Source organism: Pleurodeles waltl, chromosome 9 (genome assembly GCF_031143425.1).
Source record: "Pleurodeles waltl isolate 20211129_DDA chromosome 9, aPleWal1.hap1.20221129, whole genome shotgun sequence".
NCBI lineage: Eukaryota > Metazoa > Chordata > Amphibia > Caudata > Salamandridae > Pleurodeles > Pleurodeles waltl.
Genome location: NC_090448.1, coordinates 1,011,480,129 through 1,011,504,465, shown reverse-complemented (window position 1 = coordinate 1,011,504,465; position 24,337 = coordinate 1,011,480,129). Strand labels below are relative to the sequence as shown.

Genomic DNA, 24,337 nt, shown 5'->3' with positions numbered 1-24,337 from the left:
CAAAAATGTCACTCTATAATTCAACTCGTGGCTCCCCACTATGTTGTTGCCGATTTAGTTAATACATTGAATCGTTAGGACTTTCCACTACTTAAATACCACTAAGTTTACTTATGCGTCAGTTTGACCTCAGAACATTTGGAGCGTCCTGCATTTGTATTGCAGAATGCAATGGGAAATGCAGGAAAGCCTAGTGAGCAAATAAATAGCAGAATAAAAAGGATGCCACTTTTGTACCTGGGAGTAGTTTAGCAAACTAATACAAATTTCACTATTAAACTAGAACTTCACCAGCATACAGTGCACACAATTTCTATTTTGCACGACTAGAATTGAAAGTTCTAAATTAAAAATTAAAAATAAAAACCCAGAAACAAACAAAAACCATTACCGAAACGTTCACAGTTTGCTTCTTTCTCAGTTTCTTTGGGTCTATCTGTGCCACAACCACATCTGGGCATTGGGCTGCTTCAATCCTACAAAGGATTGAAATACTTCATTATTTTCATGCATGTTTGTAGCATCCTTGAGCCAAACAATTTTTTAACTTGTTATAAAGAAAAGAATGGCACACCAGCTACGCACAATGGTATTCCAGAAAACATATAATCAGAAAAGAGGCTTTTTAATAGGCAAACATTTTCATTTCATCTGCTAACGAGGCCAGGACAAAGTCGTGCGCAGGGAGGTTATCTTACACATCTTCAGTTCACAAACTTTTCAAACGGATATAGATCACACATTTCATGTACTAAATGTGATACACAACTAACTTCATTCTATACAATTTCATTTCAATCTAGTATATTTCCTACCACAAATATGGCAAAGAAGAAACCAGCTTTCTTCTAGTGAACTATCTTCACACTCATATTGGATTTCTGTTCAAATCGCTAGTCAAAAATATAATTGTCAGAAATGTACAACATAGCAAATCCTAGCACCATACACTGCAGGGTTTTAATGCACCTGATAAATCCTTATACAACAATACCTAACATGGCACACTTCTAAAACATATAATGAACAGGCACGCAAAAAACACAACCTGATTCCAGAACAACTAAAGTATAAATGGGAATTTCGTGATGAATTTCTAATAAGAAATAAAGTATGAAGACATGTATGCCTCTCTACTCCACCCCCTCTAGCATTCTACCTCCTTGCCTACAGTTTTACCTCACCAGATCCATCTCTTTTTTTATCTGCCTTCTAACATCTCCTGAATTTCTATTATGATTTTACACTGCACTTCGTTTTGACTTTTCTTTTACATTTTTAGGGCTGGTGTTAGCAAAGAACATATGATTTTACTAAAAGTATATGCGTGTGTGTGTAGATATGTAGTGAATCCTAGTTTGTTTTAATGGGATAACAGGAGTTAGCTTAGCCTCTGGCTTCAGACTCGTGCCCCTGTCACCTAGTGACTTTTAACCTACTTAGCTTGCTCTGCCTCAGCCATTTAATTATTTAATTCATCTAAGATGACTGCCTTGTTTATAGTTAGGCCACTTGTTATGTATTGCGTTATCAGTGCCACCGCGCTAAGGCGTCAAGATCATGCAGAAAAAACAAACAAACAGTAGGTGTTCACACTTAGGGACTTTATACTTCCGAGGGATTGTTTATTATAATTGCCGTCCCAAGCATGTCTGTTATCTATTGTTTGGAAACACACCTACGTCAGGGGTCCTGGTAGATCTGTATAAATACATCGCACTTTAGACCGATAATCAGAGGGATTCCGACCAGAGGGCATCACCACCATCGCCGATATCGATGCTGCACGTAGTCTTGACGCTGACCCAGTCTTCGTGTCCCTGTGGAGTCTGAGATAGAGACCTCATTCCAAGGTAACGAGGGTTGGGGGCTCCTCTCATGGACCTGGCATTGGCAGATTAGGTTTAGCAAACCCAGCTCTCCTTTAGGTAGGAGGTTAGGCCCATCACATTAGGGTATTAGGGCATATTACATCCTGTATGTCTTTTACATGCATTGCAAGATGGTGGGGGTCTTTGTAATACTGACTCTCGTCTTCACAATTCTGTTCCTTGCATTATTCATTACCCTAATCGTTGCAGCCCATGCAATTTATCACAAATTGCAGTTGCGTTAAATAAAAATTATTGAAACTTTACTGCATCTTTGTCATTGCCTGTGTTTGTATGAGACATGATATATCTGTGAGGATGGGGTAATCTCTGTTTAACCACAACACTCCCTGAGAAATCTTATTTTCGAGTCCATTCGTAAAGGCTGCCACAAATCATCTTTTTACTGTTGTGTTTCTGGTGAGGTACTGCTAGTAAGCCGGAAAGGTTGGGATAACAGTTGCGATTTGTTGTAGGATAGGCATAGTCATCTACAAACAAAAGTACTGTCCTTTAACCAGCAGTCTTGCCTAGAGCAAGAGTCCAAACTACGACATGGCGCCACCAACAATGGTGTTTAGGCACTAATTTACGGATACCCCGACTATCACTGTCTCACAGACAACAGGTACGCTAAGTACTATTATACGGAGACGTCCGTGGTCTTTGGGAAATTCCTCGTCAGCTGAAAAGGTGTTACCTGATTAAGCTGTAGGTTGTTCGAGCTCAAACTCATAAAAAGGACTTTACTCCCCATTTTTGGTGTTCCGTTTTCTAAACAAAAATGGCTGCTGCCATTGATATTCCTGAAAATGCTAGACAAGCTCCAACGCAACATTTATTAACACATGGCCTTAGAGATGAGGGCGGGGATGTTACTCTTATAATAGAAGCTAATGAAGCATACCAAACAAACATTTTACTGTGGGGTCACCTTTCCTGAGGTGGACCAAAGAACACATACATTTTACACATATGAGATTGCGAACGTACCTCAACAGTACCAAGCATACCAGTATCATGAAATATCGCTCACATACCAAGAGCACCAGAACTGGTTTGAAGGCGCCCTACCACATGTACTACAAAGAGTGAGGCTAGGGCCCTTAAGTAATGACGGACCAACGTGGTCTATGTTTGCCACATACACACCTCACCCAGGCATACAGAATATGTCGATAGCAGATCTGCAAGATTTATATAATGAGTTAGTGACATTATTATATAGACTATTAGTTCAGTTCGTAATGCAGACTTTGAACACCAGCGCGTCCAGCACCACCAGTACCTGGTGGTTATCAATTCGCTACTGGGATTAATCCACAAACAGTGCATATTATCATGGGTAAGGTACCCGCAGAATGGGAAAAAATACTGTTCGGGAATGCCCAGAAAACTAATCAGCTGGAAGCTGTGTTTCCCCATACGGGACCACAGGAAAAACAGACTGCTCACTATGTGCTTGCCCTTTGGGATGGTTCCCTCAGTGGAGGACTGCGCCACATGGGGGACAGTCTTTGCAGCCATATATACTACCACACATGGTACCCCGACACTTGCCAATTTACCGGAAGTGTTAAAACAAATACAGAATGAACACGGGGCTGCCCCAGCCTTGGATTTGGGAATTCAATTAATGCGTAACTGACGCAGTTTCCTCAATAATACTCAGTAATATTAAAGGGGAGGAGGTAGCACTGGCAATACGCCAGCTTCTCCAGGAAACTCCACACCAGGAACAAGAGAGACAGCTGCCGAACATTATTTCAGACACCTATACTAGTATAGGCCGGGATAGTTTGGGAGCCAAGCCAAAGAAATTGGAGTTACAAGGTACCGCCCATATGGAGGCTACAAAGCAGGCACAAGAGGGTTCTAAGAAGCGCTGGGAAAAAACAAAAGATTTCAAAGATAGAAGAAATAAGAGAGCTGATTCTCCACACCCAGAGAACTCCGAAAGGAGATACAATCTAAGAAATAGGGAGAACATTAAAATTCCAGACAGATATACTGATTCACGTCCCTCTCGTTCCTTTCAGGATGCACCGGAAAGACTTAGCGGGAGAGAGGGCCGTCCAGATCAACGTCCTGAATACGAGAAACAAAAGAAAGATTCGCCGCAGTCTACCATTAAAAAAGAAGAAAAGACTCCTCAGCAAAAGCCACAGTTTAAAGAGAAAAAGGTGGCAGCACTGACAGCTAAAAATGCCAGTATACTTGAGAACACTGTTAAGGAACAAGACGTGGGCAGTGACTCTGTTAGACGGCGCAGCAGAGGTTACGATATGTCGCAAGAGTCTGAAAGATCATCTGGATGTGACAGCAACTAGCGATTTTATCGCAGTTGAAACTGCGGACGGCCGCGTTCTCCCACCCAACAGGGTTTTTGACTTGAAAATTCAGATAGAGGGAGACGTGGAGCGCACGATTAGTGTGATATTTTCGGATGAGCTTACTAGTGATATCCTATTGGCCGAAAGAGACTGGCCGCCTGAACATGGCGCTCCTGCATGGGGAAGATGTCATTTTGCCTTCTTTCTCCAATCTTGTTCCTGAAGCAGAAAAAGAAGCCTATGTTGTTGAAAGGGCTTTAGTGCAGGCACCTGCGTTATACCGCAATCATGTAGGTTGGGACAAGGAGTCTCCTTGTCATGTTATTTCCGTTAGGTCTACACCCCAACCGCAGCCACAATATCCTGTCAAGCATGAAGCGAAAGCTCCGGTGAGGGAGATCCTCACCCAGCTTGAATACCAGGGGGTAACTGAGCCCTGTACATCTGCAATTAATAACCCGTTATTCCCTGTTGCAAAGCCAGACCACTCATACAGAATAGTCATTGATTATAGACATTTAAATAGTCATACACGTATATACGCTATACAAAATTCACATAGCACAGCACTAATAAACAATATAGTGGTAAAAAATTTAAAACAACATTAGACATATCGAATGGCTTTTTCTGCCAGAACTTAGCACACGAAAGTTGGGACCTGAGTGCATTCTCATTTGGCTCTCAGAAACGCTTTTGTTGTTTACCTCAAGGCTATAAAAACAGCCCAGGGCTGTTTTCAGCCCGTGTAACATCAATATTGCATGATATTGATTCCGAGGCGTTATCCTATGTGGATGACATATCTCACAGACGCCGACCTTGACATTCATCTTGCAAGGGTCGATCGGATCATTTTGGGATTTGCAGGCCTCGGTTACAAATTAAACTTTTAAAAAAGTAAGATTGCCTTTCTCAGTGTACTGTTCCTGGGATATGAGCTATCAGACGCTTAAGAAACTACAGTCATTACTAGTTTTTATTTTGGCAGAACATACATTCCAGAATATGCACAACGTATCAAGCCACTTTATGACTTGGTTCAGCCCAATTTTTCCAGCAGACACTGGACGGCTGAACACACACACATCCTTAGGGAAATGCAACAGGACATGCTAGAAGCTAAACACTTACACACACGTGACAATAAAACAAATTTGGTCATCAGAATAATTGCTGGTGCCATTGGTTTTACTTATGTCACCTTCAACGAGGGTAAGACAGTACCCATAGCATATAAATCACATTTAAACTCCAATGCAGAACAGCGTTTTGCACCTACAGAAAAGATTCAGCCGGCAGTTCAGATGGCCGTCATAAAAGAGAGGCCACTTGCCCAGGGGAAATTTATTTTTGTCTCCCCGGTGCCGGCCTTAGAGGCTGTCACCAAAGCAAGCGTTCCCAACGCTAAAGCATTACATCCACGCTGGATTCATTGGGCAACGTCTCTGACCGCCACTGATGTCTATTACATTTTTGATCCAAAACTTCAGACACAAGAGTTTCTCCAGTACGAACAAGAGTACCCCGCTCCTCTAAATATCTTGCCACTAGACAGATACCAAACGGTCATATACACTGATGGTTCAACACAACCGGCTGTAGGTACTAAACATCAATACTCCGCAGCTTCCGCAACCGTGAGCAGAGTGATGGAAGATGGAGTCTTCCTCCCTCACAATACCTACACACAGACCTTAGGGGACTGCACAGCCCAATTGGCTGAACCTAAAGCTCTCATCCTAGCGCTTGAACATACTAAGCCAGGAAGACTGACTTTAATAGTCTGTGACTCATACTACTGTGTTCAGTCATACAATGATTATCTCAATCATTGGAAGCTGAACGGGTTTAGAGATTCTAAAGGGAACACCATTAAACACAAAATATTGTGGGGGAGGGTGGCTGATTTTAAGGATAAGCTACCGTATCTCCATGTAGTACATACATTGGGCCACCAACGTGTAGGAGTACACGTTACTGGCAATACATTGGCTGATGAAGCAGCCAAAGCAGCAGTAGCTACAGCTTCTGTGGCTGCAGTGACTCGTTCACAAACGAGATTGGATAATGAAATACTGATTTCTGTGAAAGCTTCGGCTGCAGGCAAGCGCCTTCCAAAGGGATAACCTATAAACCATACTTACCATATCAGTGCACAGAATGTTGCCTACGCAACAATTCCTGGGGTTGGAGATCGTGTGATCCCAAACGAAGACCAGAGATTAGATCTAGTAAAAGCAGCACATGAGGGTGTCGCTTCAGCACATGCTGGCATATCTGCCACAATAACACTCTTACAGAAACGTTTCTGGTGGCCTGGTCTATGCAGACGAACAAAGCAGTATGTCCTTTATTGTGACATTTGCCAGCAGATAAAGGGCTCTAATATCAAACGCCCACCGCAGACATCCCTCTTAATGTCCAATAGGCCACTACAGACCATTGTGGTCTCTTACAGCCTGATGGTGCATACGAATATATTCTAGTCACTGTAGATTCTTGTTCTAGATTCCTGTGGGTATGGCCCAGCAGTCGGCTGACGCCCGGATTGTTATAAAAGACTTGCTGATCTTTATCGGTACATATGCGGTTGCAGCATACCATTCGGACCAGGGCCCTGCATTTGCCTCTAAGGCATTAAGGGACACCATGGGGACGATGGGTGTTGAACTCCATTACTCCTCACCATACCATCCCAAGGGAAATTCGGTCGTGGAGAAGCGGAATCGTGATCTAAAGCAGTCCTTAACAGCTTGAGTACTAGGTTCAGGCCGCAGTTGGTTACATCACCTATATGGGGTCCAGAGAGCACTGAATAATCTCGCGAGATGGTCCTTGGAGGGACGCACTCTTTATGAGGTTCTCTTTGGGATACCTATGTATGTCCCAGATCTTGATGCCTCTGGTATGGTGGCAGCAGAAAAACCATTTGACATAAATGAACGTCTCACTGTGTTACAGGAGCTACAGAAATTTTGTGATGATAAATCATCTACCAGTGCTGCCACCTTAGGAATAAGGGATTTAGCGAAAACTTAGACTGGCTGGATTTCTAAAGCTGGGGATCTGGTTTGTGAGAAGATCACAGTGAAGAAGAAATTCGGCCCATCGTACAGAGCACCTGTACCGGTCTTGAGAATTCAAGGTACCAGGACTGTCATCTTACCACCACTGTCTGGTTCTCGAACGAACAGATTCATTTCCATTGATGACATCAAATTACACCATGTGGCCGAACCATTCACAATATACCAAGAGGTCCCTTGGGTGGTTCCTGATCCCCTCTCACTACCCAACAGGACATACATCTACATAGTAGGATGAACAACACTACTACGGACTATGCAACAATGTCCAATGCTGTTCCAGACACCTCCTCGACCATGGGGAGGGCGGAAAATGAACTTTTGCTGGTTCCAGTCACCACTTCGATGACCACTCCTGTCCAAGATTTGACTGTTTTTTACACAAACACCTCACAGACTAATGACACAGTCTACCAAGAGCCTCCCACAAAGTGGACCAAAGTACAAGTAATGCACCAGCTCCTGTGTTTGCAGAGACTACCTCTGGCTATTTCATTGACATTGATGACTTTTCTTCAGACTCATCCACTACTGTGATTGACAATGTTTCAACAAGAAGTAAGCTATGTCAATGGCTTGAAAAGAACTATTTGATATACATGTTGAACTATTTATGGTTCTGTTTGACATTTTCAGGATTATTTTTATGGATTGGTTTTGTGACTGTTTTGTTTTTGCTCATAAATGGTCACTATATTCCTGATCGCTCCTCTGTTGAGCCTGTTGATGAAGTTTTAACTCCATATCATTCCTCGCATAAGGTCCGTAGAGACTTGTCCCTTGTAAATGTTACAGCAATACCGATTTCTGATGGGATTGTGTGGGACGAGGTTCCCTTTGATATATACGGGCCTACAGAGATTATTCAAATACCATACATGTTCAAAATATCTATGACAGATGTAATTACACCTGATGTTGTCTCTGATGATTGGGACGTCCAAACAGTTGATTCCATGCTAAATGAAATGAAGGACTATTCCGCTTTTGAAAGTGATGATGTATAGGAACATACAATGAATTATGGAGAAATGTTCTGCTATTATAATTGGGGACATTACTACCTACACCGTGCCACTAGATACAGGCCAGTATTGAACCACACACAGTGGGAACGCTGTTCTACACCACCAGTGGGGAGCCCAAAATACTATAGTGATAAATTTACATATTTTTCTGGGCATGACACAAAAAAAGCAGAGTTGTATTATTTTAAAATACCTCCAGCACAAATTAGGAAATTTTTGCTAACTGACACAAAACTGATTTATTCAGATCCCTTTGTTTCCTGGCTCGCAGTTGAAGGTTACGAATACTGGAAGAGCACTATTGACTTGAAAAGTGTATGGGGAACACAAGATTGGCAGATACACGGTAGGGAAGCTTTATTTTGAGCATGCCTGATTCCTGTGCAAATGATTTTTTAAATGACACTATTCAGCAGACATCCTGTCTAGGGTTAGCAAAAATTAAAGACATGAACACGCCCAGTATCCCCACTCCGGCAAGGTTTAAAGATTGGCAATACTTCCTTAATATCACAGAGGAAAGGCTAGATGCAATGGTTGAAGCTGGTACCTATAATTCTTCACTTTCCAGTCCAGGCGGGTGGTTAATATGGCCCGCTGACACTAATGTGTCAAGCGCGTTTCTTGAACTCTTCAGGGGTTTTTTCAATTAACAGGCCAGACCCTCGCTTTATATCGGGTCAACATACAGGTATAATTACGACATAGAGTGTGGGTAAATTGTGCCAGCAATGGGTACAGTCTAACACGTTAGCTGCAGTTAAGAAACATCTGAACACTCTTTCTGAAGATGTAGACTTGCATGATTTTCTGCTGGGTCCTAGAAAACAGCGCTTGAAAAGGTTCCTATATGCTATGTACAATTAAATTTGGAAACTTTCACAGACTGAGGCTGCTGCGCGTTTAAGGCAATTGGATAAGGAAAATTTAGAGAAGGCTTTAGCAGTTGTCGACAACGGCATGAATACTATGTCCAACAGCATTTAGTCACTATCAAATATAGTGTTGTCTGCTTTTGATATCACTCAGACAGACTTGTCCCGGTTATATCATGGACAGACACAGCTATGTTGGACTCTACAGACACTGAAAAATTGTCATATTCCATGGAAGTACATTAACGGGAGTTAATTTTTCACTGCTTTTAAATTTTTCCAGAGAACAACAGACAATGGCTAAAAGGGAGGCTAGTTTCACCATGCTTCACGTGGAAAAACTAGATAAGTTGCCCTTCACGGGAGCAGAGAGTCCTTCAACTATCTGGCTCTTACATGGCATAATTAATTTATCTATTTCGACCTTTCGTTTCTCAAGCTGCCTGAAACATCTTGCAGTGGGAAGGTATGAGCAACTAAGAGATAGCTATATTAGGGAAGAGTGGGAGTTGCCCTTTGATTATAAATGTCTGAACAGCGAAACGGAGATCTTTCTTAGCGGAAGCAAATGTGAGACTGCTGGTAGTCATTCAATGATATGCAAGCAGGTGTCCCTTCACAGTCCTTGCAATGCGGGGGTCGCAAACTTAGCCTGTTTTCTGAAGGGTACTCCCGTCCCTTTGATTCGCCTGTTATTTCATGTACTTTCCAATGGAAGTTATGTGGTACTGAACGATCAAAGTTGTTGCGAAATGCGACCAGGAACTGCCTACGCAATCTCGGTCTTGAAGGTCGTTAGGTGTTGTGGACATGTTTTATTCCCCCCCACACGAGAGATAAAAGTATCTGACATATGGCCCCACATAGATACTATTAATGTGAACTATGACAAGCTAAGCAGGCTAAAGGCGCTATTGTTTCGAAAACAGGTCGCCTTGACATCGGCAAAGGAGACGTATGCTCTCCAGATTGCAAGATCATCAGCCGAGATACAATCCCTATTAAATACCAACTTCCCCAAGCACTTTGGAGAACTGGTATCCAGAATATTCAATGCTTCAAGCACTACTGGGATTGTCCATTTCTTTTAGGCTGTCAGGTTTGGTTTTGTGTCCATCTTCCAGACTGTCTTCGGAGTCATCCCGTCATCCATCCACTTGCTCTTTTCAAGTGTGTTTGGTGGTTTTCCAATTATTTGGGCTTGGACTGGCGGACTACTACTGCTATTTCTTCTGATTCACAGTGGTTGTTTCTTTCCAGCTACGCAGAGCAATTGAGCCGCTCCCACCAACTCCGCTGCGCCATGAACGCATGGTTCGGATCTTCGGTGCACCCTTGCTGGTGGAACTGGAGCATGACTGGTCGTTGGCATTTCGGCCCCTTCTCTGGTGCGTACAACCAGTTTTCCGCTGCATATGGTGCCTCTTTGAACATCTACTATGGTCTGTCTTGCTGTTGCACTGACATCGCCTGTGGACCACGAACTGCTTATGTCCCTGATGAGGGTTCATACATGGTCATGCCCCTTGAGACTGAGGTTGCTCCGCGAGGCCACCTATGAGCCTTCCGTTTTGAGATCTACCATGGACGAGGACACTGCAACAAATGACTTTACACCAGAAAGTACTGCTCACTACTGCTCTGTGGATCAGTTTGTCCGCCCAGCACTCGATTTAACATCCAATGATGTTGGCTCATTTTTTAGGTCCTTGGTTGGTGACTTCGATGACACTCTTAGAGATCATGCGTACAGTAAATAATTTGATGAATTGGCTTGCCATTCCCAATTATAGTTATGCATTTAAATTAATTTGCTTTGGCACGCTGTGCTTGTCATAGTTGACATTAACATCTCTGTATGTATTTTAACTGAACTATTTTTATTACCTTAACATATTTGTAAGATTTTTTTAGCTAGTTTTTATGCTTTTAGCTTTTTAGTTCAGAGCAATTTTAGCGTTTGGGTTCCTGTACCTTCGTCATACCTGTTACGGCAATGGGGAGGGTGTAGTGAATCCTAGTTGGTTTTAATGGGATAACAGGAGTTAGCTTAGCCTCTGGCTTGCAGACTCGTGCCCCTGTCACCTAGTGACTTTTAACCTACTTAGCTTGGTCTGGCTTAGCCATTTAATTATTTAATTCACCTAAGATGGCTGCCTTGTTTATTGTTAGGCCACTTAATATGTATTGCATTATCAGTGCCACTGCGCTAAGGCATCAAGATCAAGCAGTAAAGACAAACAAACAGTAGGTGTTCACACTTAGGGACTTTCCCTCTCTATACTTCCGAGGGATTGTTTATTATAATTGCCGTCCCAAGCATGGCTGTTATCTGTTGTTTGGAAACACACCTACGTCAGGGGTCCTGGTAGTTCTGTATAAATACATCGCACTTTAGACAGATAATCAGAGGGATTCCGACCAGAGGGCATCACCACCATCGCCGATATCGATGCTACACGTCATCTTGATGCTGACCCAGTCTTCGTGTCCCTGTGGAGTCTGAGATAGAGACCTCATTACAAGGTAACGAGGGTTGGGGCTCCTCTCATGGACCTGGCATTGGCAGATTAGGTTTAGCAAACCCAGCTCTCCTTTAGGGTATTAGGGCATATTACATCTCGTATGTCTTTTACATGCATTGCAAGATGGTGGGGGTCTTTGTAATAATGACTAGTCTTCACAATTCTGTTCCTTGCATTATTCATTATCCTAATCATTGCAGCCCTTGCAACTTATCGCAAATTGCAGTTGTGTTAAATAAAAATCATAGAAACTTTACTGCATCTTTGTCATTGCCTGTGTTTGTATGAGACATGATTTATCTGTGAGAAAGGGGTAATCTCTGTTTAACCATGACACTCCCTGAGAAGTCTTATTTTCGAGTCCATGAGTAAAGGCTGTCACAAATCACCTTTTTACAATTGTGTTTCTGGTGAGGTACTGCTAGTGAGCCGGTAAGGTTGGGACAACAGTTGCGATTTGTTGTAGGATAGGCATAGTCACCTACAAACAAAAGTACTGTTATCCTTTAACCAGCAGTCTTGCCAAGAGCAGGAGTCCAAACTACGACAGATAAACACATCTAATATACTTAATTATAGAATTTTTCTGCCAGTTCATTGGGATACTGTTGTGTCGTGCACATTTGTTTCTGCCAATGGGGCATTCGGCATGGACCACTGAGTGAGACAGTATTCTGAGGGACACATTAAAACATTAAACATGTTTCTCAAGTGACAGGTACTAGTATGGCGACATGTTTTTGAGATTCAAAATATTTTTGCTCATAGCCACTTAAATGTGTTGATAAGGGTCCAGCCATCACCACCGCCCCCAAACAAGTTTTACAAAAAACAAGACAAGAGAAATAAAATTGACAGTGCCAAAAGAATGGAAGTCAATACCAGACTTATTGACTTTGCTAGCTGTTTGCCAGACAATATGTAGCAAACTTCTGGTGCAGATTGCTAGCCAAACAATAGGTAGAAAACATCTGATGTAGAGTGGCCAACTCAAATGATACCAAACAGAATGGGAAAATGTATTGCAGACTATATTCCCCTGAAATATTACTGAACTAATCTCTGCAAACATTTAAAAAAGTTAAGACCTCAAAAAGAACTAATTGTTTTGGTTGCACTTTTTAAAAATTTGTCAGTCATGTTTTACTAATTCAATTTCTATAGTTGCATACAACCTTAACTCAGCAGCTTTGCAGATGTTCCAACAAAAATACCTTCTTCAGCTACAGACCATGACTAGTGTGCAATGCATATTATAGTAAGTGGCCAAGTGTTTGAGAAACTGTGTTTAAACAGCTGAGCACGTTGCATACCCAAAGCACATTTCATTGCATCTAGATAAAAAGTATTTGTAAGGGCTCTTGACAAAACATTTTGTGGTCCTTGCTGTTACACCCCCACATGCTTTTTCCACCTTGCCAACAGTCGATAACTAGAATCAAATAACAATGTGGTCTATTGCATTGGTTTACACTTGTTTCCGCACCTTTATAGAGCGCTCATTCATCATATTTTCCAAATCTGCGCTTTCGCAGGACACCAATAAGGAAAAGAAGGCATGCTGAGCAAATAGCTAGACTACCATGCCCCAAATAATGAACATATCAAAAAACTAAGTCAAATTAGCCAACCCAGGAGGATATAAAGAAGGGGTTCTCAAACATGTCCTGGGGTATTAGGAGGACGCATACCCCCACTAAACGGTGCTGCTGAAGGAGTCGCACATTACTAGAACAGAGAGGGAGCGTTTGAAAAAGGAGAGAGGGGAAAAGTCTACTCTACTGACTACATCATTCGCTAGGGGCACTTTCATATGTGTTAGTCGTATCTGAGGACATCAACCCTGAATTTCGCTTTGTTTTACTGGAGGCCAGACTTGATGGCTCCCGTGTACCATTTACACCCTGAACTCTGATCAACCCAAATTTCTATAGCGCCTCGCAACCCACCTGGCTAAATGGGCACATATGGGGACTGAGGATTTAAATTATGTCTTTGGACAGATCTCATCCCTCCCCCCCCTCCGTAGGGTACCTATGGTCTCTAATGCACTCAAGTGCTCTCTTCCTGGCTACAACAGTGGTCACTGTGTGATGCCATATATTAATCCCAGGTGTCTGCTCTATTCATTCACCTCTCAAGTTTACAAGATTTTTGTCCGACTTGATAGAATAGCCTCCTCAGCTTCCATATGCATGGTTTTATTCTCACAAGAGTGAGAATAACGTTGTGCATATGGGGGCTGAGTTATAGCCGTGCATACAGGGGAAGGAGTTATCAGATTATAATCAACTATTGCTGGCACTCTCCTGGGTCAAGGCTGCCTCTTCTATTCCTACATGGCACTTGTAGCCTGCAGACTCAATAGGGCCGCTTTGGGATATCCTAGCAGATAACATAGGTGAGTATTTTGAAGCTAATTAGGGGGACGGCCTCTTCCTCAAAAATCTACTCTGACACCAAACGCCAAAGACCGTGCGCAGCATGGGGTAGGAAACATATTACTTTACGTAAAAAAAAGCAACAAAAAAAAAGATTTACTGAAAAAAAAAAATTCAAAACCAAAGGCATATAGAGAGAGGGGGAGAGAGAGGAGAAAGTCGCACACAGTATGTTATTAAAAATAATAAAAACAGAAAGGCTGGATAATGCCAGACCAAAAAAGTTGTGTACGTGCTTTGTTTCGAAAAGATGATGCAAACTATAGACACCCAAACTTCTGGAAAATGCTGCTGCATTTTTTTAGAGGCATGGTACAATCGGAGCCACAAGTTGGATTCAAAATATATATACTGGTCTTAGAAAGCAAGTAGCTCAAACAAGCATTGGCATAGTCAATATGTCACATCGATGCAAGAGCTATTGGCTTTGCCAAAGTGTTTTAGCCATGTTGTACCCCAACGTGGCTACTGTTCAGCATGACTAAAAGTGGTGTAGAGGAGAGTGGTGTAGAGCAGTGGTTCCCAAACTGTGCGCCGCGGCTCCTTGGTGCGCCGTCAAAATTAGCCAGGGGCGCCGCACACAGTCTGGAAACCACTCGGAGGTGCTTTTAATCGGTAGCTTTTCACCGTGGTTTTGGAAACAAAACCCCCTGCATTAATTATTGTGACCAGCGGAGGGCGCCAGAGTACCATTAATAATATCCCTATGACAAAAGAAAAGAAATAGTTTAAAATAAATGGTTTTCAGGAACCTGAACGAGAGAATAAAGAAGTCAAACTGTAAATAGTGTAGGTACAGGTACAGGCTGGGATTACGTTCCCCCACCCGCCAAAAAAAAGTAACATAATGGGGAGCCGTGGCCAACACGGCCAATAGGTCAAAGGAGCCGGGGATCGAAAAAGTTTGGGAACCACTGGTGTAGAGTATCGTAGAGTGGAATGGCAAAGAGTGGAATAGAGTGCTGTGGAGTGGCAGAGTGTGTCGTTTACTGGAGTGGCACAGTGTGGAATTGTGTAGAGTGGCATACACTGGGATGGCAGTGGTAGAATGGACTGGTGTAGTGGGCACGGGCATAGAGTGCTGCAGAGCTTAATGGTGTAGAGTGCAGTGGCATTGAATTGAGCAGTGCAGAGTTGAGTGGCGCAGTAGAGTTGAGTCAAATGGCATAGAGTGCAGTGGCGCAGAGTTCAGTGGCGCAGAGGAGAGCAGCACAGAGTGGTCCAGATTACAGTGCCAAAGAGTGCAGGGGCATAGAGTGCAGAAGTGCAGAGTAGAGTGGCGTATGGTTCAGTGGTGGAGAGTGCAGTGTTTTCAGAATATAGTTTCAGTGTGCAATGGTATAGAGTAGAGTGGCATAGAGATCAGTGTGCAATGGTATAGAGCAGAGTGGCACAGAGATCAGTGTCGAGGAGTACACTGATGCAGAGTAGAGAGCACTGGAGTAGACTGCAGTGGTTAGGTGTAGAGTGGTGTAGAGTGCAGTGGGAGAGTGGAGTGGCACAGAATGGGGTACAATGAAGTGCAGTAGAGTAGACTTTCAGAATAGAGTGACGTGGCACAGAGTGGAGTGGTGTAGGGTAGAGTGCAGTAGCGCAGAGTGGCAGAATGTAATTGTGGTGTGCACGATAACTACAGAAATAAATCAGCCTTGTATTTTAAATAAACGTGTTACTAGACTAAAGAAACAGGAGAAACACACAGCATGTAAAATGTATGAACAAAAGTGCAGCTATAGAAAACAAGCATTTGCAATGCAATGGGTATCATGTTTGCTCGAGTTAGAGCTATTTGCGTTAAAAATTACTAACTAGACTTTTCTTGCCTCACAAACTGAAAATAAAAAGTAAGACAGTTGACATAAGCAAGCCCATTCAAAGCGCAGCAATGAGCGTGAAGGACACAGACGAAAGTAAAACGAAGTTTGCTGGCAGTCAAAATTATCGGCAAACGTGCAATTATCCATGTAAAAGGGTCAATGGCCAAGGTGGTAATAACCTACCCTACGGAGGGACAAACATAAAGCAGTTACTAACGAAAAGAAAGGATTTTTTAAGGCAAGCCCACGACCAAGTGATAGTGATGTGCATGAGGTGGTCGTGGTTAACAACCCAGATATATACCAACACGTCAGAAAAGCAGTGCTTGCGAGCTGCTATGCTCAACCTAAAATATACTTCAACTAAAGTATCAATTTGCCAAAAACTATTGGTGCACCAATAAACAGGTGCATGAAAATTTGCACAGCTGACCTTCAGGCAAATGGTGGTCATGTTATGTATGTATTGATTAAGCGCAATATGTTACACTAGAAAGGAAATTCTAGTGCTAGAAGTTGAAACTATAAAGCCCCCAACATTAGAGGGTTATTACTATTAGAATAACCAATGTCTTCAATCCTTGTCTGAAAAGAGAAAGGTCTGACAACTGACAAAGGGACAAAGGCAGAAGATTTCATTTGTTGGTAGCTAAACTGGCGAAAGAGTGTCCATCGGTACTAGATGGATAGATGGGAATGATGGTGAACAAGACTGAGTAAGAAGAGTAAGGCAAGTGAAGGTTCTGAGTAGACTGGTAAAAAGACATTTTTTTCCTTGACATAAGGACCTTGATTATTTAAGGCATTCGTGGCCATACAAAGAAATGTTATGTGGGACCTTTTTTTATTTTTAACAGGAAGTTCAGAAAAATTAGCCAAACTGTAAGCTTTCCTAAGGAGATTCAAAAACAATTGTGCTGCTGAATTCTGCAGTACTTGCAGCCTATGTAAATAGAAGGTTGAAATACCAAGACATCGTGACTTCCTGTAATTAAGGCACAATGTAATAAGCAATTACATTACTGCCTTGCAACATCATAGTGGGTGATAAATGAAGATTTTTCTCAATATACTTAAAAGCTCAAAACGTGTGGGCAACTTGGATTACTTGTTGAGGCATAGAAAGTGCTTGATCAGTTAGAAAGCCTAGATTTCAAGCAAAGGTGGCAGGTGTAGGCACTGGTCGTTCACGGGTTCGGCACAAGGACCAGGTCCTGGAACTATAATGTTTGCCAGACATAAGCATCATAGTTTTGTCAGAATTCAGTTTCAGACAATTCTCTCATTCAGATGGCCAACGCAGACAAACAGAACAAAATTTAGTCTAAGTATCCAGATAATTATTAGGTATCTGCACAATCTGCATATTACCCACGAATGATACAAATTAGAAATCAAAGGAGTACCAATTTGGCCTGTGGGATCATGTAAATATAAAAAAGGGCATGTTCAATGAGGATCCCTGAGAGACTCTACAGTCACATGACTGATGGGGACAGTTTGCACTGCCTAAACCTTTAAGGCAAGATTAAACAATTTATAAGACACTGGATGTACCAAATGTTGCCAAGAGATCAAGTAGGACCATGCTGACAGAGCCATCCTGGTCCAAGATCATCTGTGACTGCAAATAAACCTATTTCAGGACTATGTTTGGGCCTAAGGCCCAGCGAAGAATTATCCAGCTGGATTCCAGATATCAGAGATAGTGCTATTAACATTGTATTTTAGTCATACCAGTAAAAAAAAAATGCTTTTTTTTTGGGGGTGGGATTACTAACTTGTACTTCCGTCAAGAGCAATAAAAGCACAGTACTAAAGTGGCATCTTGGCAAGGGGGACAGAGGTGAGTTAAACAATCCCTAAATTATTTACCCTAAGCAAAGTGCAAGAGTCAGGACACTAAAGGTCATGGTAATTTATGTCAAAGGCACAATCATTACCAGAAAATGAACATCGAGGTGAGGTCAATCGTAGAATACGTAGGCTAAGCTTAACAACAAAAAATTAATTTGATGCCAAGTAGGTGCAAATTACCTTTGTTATGCAAGCAGTGAAGAGGCAAAACAAAATTGACCATTAGGGTGTCCATCAAAACAGCAATCATAGAGGCAAGGCAGTACAAGTTTATCTTAAGAGGCACAAAAGTCATTTGGTCAAGAAAACAAGTAGAAAGCAAAGTCAGGACAGTCAACTCAACAAAACACTTCCTTTCCAAAAATATATATTGGAATATCAAGTGTATGGAGAAGTACTGTATGCGGAAATGAAAAGCACCTACTGTTTGAAGAAAATGACATCTTGGGTTTAGGTACTATTTGGCGGCTTTCATGACAACTCATACTAAAGCACTGGAGCTGCATAAAGAAGACATACCCCCATGCTTTTTTTTTTTTTAACATATACATTTATGATTTCATGACTACCTGCATGAGCTACAACATTACTCCAGTCTTCGAAACCAGTTTATTCAAGCCATGAGTGATAGAACATCTCTATACACACACACACTATAGAAATGTCAAAGGCGGTGGCTCTTCTAATGCTTGGTTGTTAGTGCAGCACAGGCAACCTCCTTTAACATCAGCTCACTGCCCAGGTGACCCATTTTAACATGAAAGCACGCGATTGTAAACCTTACAAAGCAACTCTTTGGGAATGCCAGAGCTTACTTCGGTAATTTTCTTTCTCTTTTTGTTCACGGTTTCCTGTGCAAGATATTCTTTACCAATAAAAACCCATCCATTGACAATGTGAATAAGAAAAAAGCATGGCCACGAAAAGTCAGCGCCCATTAAGATGTTTTTTGTCCAGGTGGCAGTTGCTGGCCTTCTTTTCACCTCCGTTTCTGGTGATGGTGCTGTGGAAGCAGCATGCAGTGTTCCATTTGGGAAATGGCACCAAATGTTACCCGCCAGAAGATAAAGTAAGAGGTTTCTGAAAAAGGGGAAAAAAATCCACGACAGCCTGAATTTGTGATTCTGACCACTTTTTAAGGTGATCATTGCCCAATATAATGAAGGTCACAAGACCAACACTGGCCCAAAATAGCCTATGATCTACAACGTAATTCCTGCAGAATATTACGAACACATATCTACAACCTAAAGCACTAGACTAAAAGGCAGTTGTATTCACTTGGCGGAATTATTGTGAATACTACGTACTTCAGATTGAGCGGGTTAATTAAAATACTCTACGCACGATTAGCATCTATGACACAAAGGGGTGGAATGTCACTACATTATTGACCTAAGATTAGCGTCCTTCTCTTGCACTCCTTGCCTTGCATGTCCACGGTGGTCAACACGCTGTGCCCCGCGTTGCATGAAGGACATAATTACATGCACAGCTAATTAGCGTTGGCTGGCTCATACGCGGTAGTAAAATGAGAGACAGATATTTATGGTATAGAAACATGATTGCTAGTACACACTTTTCTACTTAGAATACACACATCTATGCTTTCCTTAGTAGCAGTTTTTACTCACTGGTGATGGATTAAGGGTGACTGGACACAATGCGTGGTTGATTGTGACAAACGTGAGTCGGGAGGTGATGATGAGTAAGCTTTGATTAATATATTTGTAGGTTCCCTAAATTCAGACAGGACTCTTATTTACGGTGACGTCTCCATGACGGTGACAGTATGTCCGTGAAATACTCTCAGTGGATGAGTGTTTCAGAGGTCTTGCATTTGTGCGTTGAGCTTTTGTTGGCTGTGGTGCAGAGTGACTGACGAATTGTCCTGGGTTTCGGTCTCCAGTCTTATGCAGGTCCTGAGCCAGATGGCTCAGTCCTGAAGAGACCCTTGTAATCACTTAGGGTTGAAACGTCGACACCACCCCCCGCCCTTTATTCTCAGATCGAATGTGATCAACATGAATGTGCAATAATTCACAATCATACCTTTTCAAAATCGTGCATTTAATCAGGGGTCTGCACAGTGTTCTATGTAATGTGTTGTATGTATTTATGCACTCACTTGAGCACTGCGTTGTCTGCATTTTGTACATATTTTCATACTGACTATAGCATATGTGTTGGAGAATACACTGTCATCCCTCTCATTAGTTTTATTTATGTATGTACAATCTAAGAAAAAAAACTAATTTTTGGATTGCTGAATTAATACATTGATTGTTGGACTCCCCAAACAATATATGGGGTTTCCAACTTGCTAAATGAGGCCTGCGGCACATTGTATACATATATATTCCCAAGACAAAGGAACATCTGCTTCTGTGTAACTCTCTCTCCATCTAGGAATGCCTCTTCCCTCTAAAACTGTTGAAATTAACCCGCAGTTGGAAACCACAGACAAATGTATGGGCCTTTCACTGTCAGCTTCTGGGTACATCTCTCCCCTTCCTTCAGCAGAAGATCTTAATCCTCATGGAATGGGTCTATTGTTTACTGAGACCTGTGAATTGCCAGCTGGTGCAGCAGACTAATTACCTTACTCAGCTAGGCAGCTCAAATGACTATTCTAATTCAAAGCTGGTTGATACTCTTTCATAAATCACAAGAAATAATCTAGTTATACCAAAAATGACATTGTCTCTCATCCTTCCATCATGTCCCAATGAGGCGTTACAGCTCAATCACAAATCATCACAAAGGATATATTGTGCACAAAGTAAAAACACTATACACTTGAAACAAAGGGAGTGGTGGAAATCCCTTATATTCTCCATTCACTCATAACAATACTGACTGGACGCAACGTGACCTAGTGCTACCTGTATGCAGGAAGGAAAAAATATTCCTCGCTTAGATTTCATGTGCGTGCACAAGTCATACATGACCTATTTAGAGTCCCTTACACCAGCTGTACTAAGTACCTGACGGGCACCGCAGGTGGTTGTTCAAATTAATTTCACTGGGTGAGATTCCGTCAGGTGATCCAAAAACAAGTTTGAATACGAGAAAAATGGGGGATTTTCAACGGCAGAACCCAGCCACCTACAGAAACATATTTCTAACCAAAACTTAAGACTCGTCTATTCTATGTGGTTTTCAAATAAAGGCACAGTAGTCGAGGGCCAGCACCTACAGAGAATGGTGTCCTGACAGCACCTACTGCAGAGAAACCATTGCCCCGAAACCCATTTTAACGGGTGGGAAAAAACAAAATCGAAGGGCAAATGAGAAACACACCTTTCGGCGACATTAGGAGAGTAAGATGACGGATAGAGTCAACTTTAGAGTATGCTAAGACTAGCATCAGGTTAGGGTCCAGTTAAGTTTATGGTTACAGACAATGAGTGACCTCAGTCTTGGGTTTAGCATTTGAGCTAGGGGCAAACGGTAGACTAACAGTTGATGCGTTAATACACGTGATAATGATACATATAATTTATGAGATATGGGGTATCGTCGTCACTAAAGGCTATCAATTCAAACAAATTGTCAACCAATTAGCTTTCATTGAAAATCATTTTAAAGCAAATCGTAGGAAATGTGAGTTATCACTGAAATGGCTTTCAATTAATAAGTTTCTCTATTTTGCTCTCACCAGTGGGATTCCATTTTGGAACATCCACCTCGGGATGCTGGGAAGAGCTTACCCAGCAGCCTGTGACTCCTCCTGGGCAAAAGGGAGAAAGGGGGAGAAGAAAACGGGCGACAAGAAGGAAAACGGTAGAATGTTGTAGAAGCAAAAAAGGGGAAAAGGAAAGAGGAAGAAGAAAAAAGAAGAGTAAGAAGACGAAAGAGTGAAAAGAAATAAAGAAGAAAAATACCTAAGAGGCAGTCCAGTAACCCTTTAATATTGGTACCCTTGAGCATCCATATAATTATATTACAGGTTGAATATGTGCTCTACAAGGACGGGACAGTAAGCCTAAGGTCATGTTATATGTGGTCTTATATGTCGAACTACTGGGAACAGGACTACTCTGAAGAATGACCTTGTAATAAGAGACATCCGAAGAAGTCCTGGCGAAAGCCTTGGACCATTTGTGGCCAAGTTGCGAGGGCTGAAAAACGCTGACCTTTGCATGGCGTATTGATATCGAATCCCTTTCACACCCACCTCCATTTCATTTAAAGATACCAAAAGCACCCAATAGTATTGGGATACTGGGGGTGTCCTTTAGCTGTTTCTTCTCTAGACAAAAGACCTTGTTGGATAAATATGGAAGGTGTTCCCGGGAATATAGTTGAGCTATTCTGGTTTATAGAAACCAGGATACGACCTGAAGAGTACGCATACCACTACTAGATTGGCGAGGGCCTACCATAACAACAAATAAGGTTTTTTATCCCCCTGTTTTGGGTTCGTTTTGACAGCGATCCAAAAGTGTGGAATCATAGGATACGAGCATATATATTCTGAGCATTACCATTATCAAATAGCTGGTCTTAGAGCCCTTACAAAACAAAGCCTCGGTGTGAGATGAGTTTGTGATTAGTCAATATTTTATATTTTCTGATCCAATCAGACAGGTGGCATAAACATAACCTTGCTGTAATACAAACCCTGACTCATGGAGAAATTATTAAAAGTACTTGCATATAAGCACACTGGTGTAGTTTGTCATCCCATTGCGTGTCCCAGATGGGACAAAAAGATTTCCGTAGCATTTCGACTCTTGGAGAACAAGCAGATATCTCATCAAATATACACACCTCTGTGACGGATAAACCTCTCATTGTCACACACTGGTGATAGGAAGTCTTCTGGTCTCACGCACAAGAAGAGCCTCTTTCTAGCATACACTAGCATGGTTTGTACAGTCACGCTGCCACACGTATATACTGACGCACGGTCTCATTCTTAGACATGTCGTAGGGTGATGCCTTCCCTAGACTCGCTCTGTGCCATGGAGAGACACTCTGTCAGAAGCATACAATGGGGCATGTCCTCGCTGTGCCATACAAAGTCTTATGAAGAGGCATGGCAACGCACTGCACTGTGGGGAACAGATGTCCGCATTATGTCACACGCCGCAATTATGGGGAAGAGCTGCGTAGTCATGGTCAGGTGTCTGCCACACACAGTCGTCTATATTAGGTAAAGTTACCATCTTTAAAATATACTCTAAAGGAATTTTGTTATAAATGTGAAAATGCTAAAGCCAACAAGGCCAATGTTAATTTAACTATATGCCATAGCGTGGCAAATATATAAGGACATACACAAAAGACGATAAAAATAAATAGGGATTATTTCTGGAAAATCATGGCACGTAGCAATCACTGCACAGGTGGAAATAACTGCAATTTACGGATGATCCCACGTCGTTTGGGGTTTTTAACCTTGTCACTCACTGGACACGCTTCAGATACTCCTGCGGTGTCCTAGGTGGGACGGATGGGTCGAAGTCATCAGCAATGTCACAGTTCTCCACAGGAAGTAGCCGTGGCATCATATCCTCGGCATCGGACTCCATTGCCGCCACCGCGCCTCTACCGCCTCGTGCGCGAGCACAGGGCTGTGCCATTTCACAAAAACAAGAAAAAGAGTAGCAGCCTAAGTCCTAACTTCATAAAGAATCCAGAAGCACGACTCTTCCCGCTAGCAAGCAGCCATATTGTTTATGTGCTTTTGTAAAACTGCTGAAGATTGGTCACGAGTAGTCCCGCAGAGACGCCTGTAATTGGTCCGGATAAGTAACCAATCAGAGCATTCTTGATTCGGATTGGACTTTCTGATTTTAACTCTAAACTGTAGTTCATTTCAGCGAGGTGTAGCTTAAGCAAGTGGACGGTTTGCGTGGACGTTATAACCCAGACAGGGTTGCCAGATTGGGCTAGATCACGCCCAAGTGGGTTGTATGTTCTTTTCAGTTGTGCGGTAAAATATTGGTTTGTGCGGTAAAATATTGGTTTGTGCGGGTTGCCAAATCCCCTCCCTGCAAGGACGAGAGAAGGTATACAGTTCTCAAGAGCAGACATTTTGCGCTTACCACTTCTAAGACTGTGCAGACACAAATAACCATCTACTGCTCCATCTAGTGCCTGCCACTGCCCCATCTTCGTTAAAATAGCAACATTGGACTACTTTTTCGTTGGCTTTGGGCTAGAGAATGCTAAAAAAATCTGGCAGACAGAGGGACTCTGGTAGTTGGGGGGCCGGTGGATATTAAAGAGGCATGCCAACGCCGGGCACCTCGCGACCCTGAACATTTTGAACAGGTGCAGTACAGAGGCTGGGATTGCACATAGCAAGGTGCGCGTGCGCTCAGTGCTGTGCGCCTGTCTGGAGCATAGTTAGGCTGACGATGGGCTGCAGCAAAGAGCAACGACCTAGGTAACACCTACACCTCAGCACGCTAAACCCCAAAACAAACACCAGTAATTTGTAAATGCCCCCAAACTTTCATTTTGGTTCAATTTCCCAAATAAATAACC

At 42.4% G+C, this 24,337-nt stretch overlaps 1 protein-coding gene across 1 annotated transcript in view; it reads right to left on the bottom strand.

Annotated features, from left to right (window-relative positions):
- Positions 1-23,546, bottom strand: part of GEMIN2 (gem nuclear organelle associated protein 2) — a 148,812-nt gene extending 125,266 nt beyond the window's left edge. Inside the window, exons 1-2 of the mRNA XM_069208611.1 lie at positions 23,255-23,546; positions 392-476 (exon numbers count right to left, since the gene is read on the bottom strand). Coding sequence (XP_069064712.1) covers positions 392-476; positions 23,255-23,427 — 258 coding nt within the window. The 5' untranslated portion in view covers positions 23,428-23,546. The remainder of the gene's footprint in view (positions 1-391; positions 477-23,254) is intronic.
- Positions 23,547-24,337: the final 791 nt, after the last annotated feature.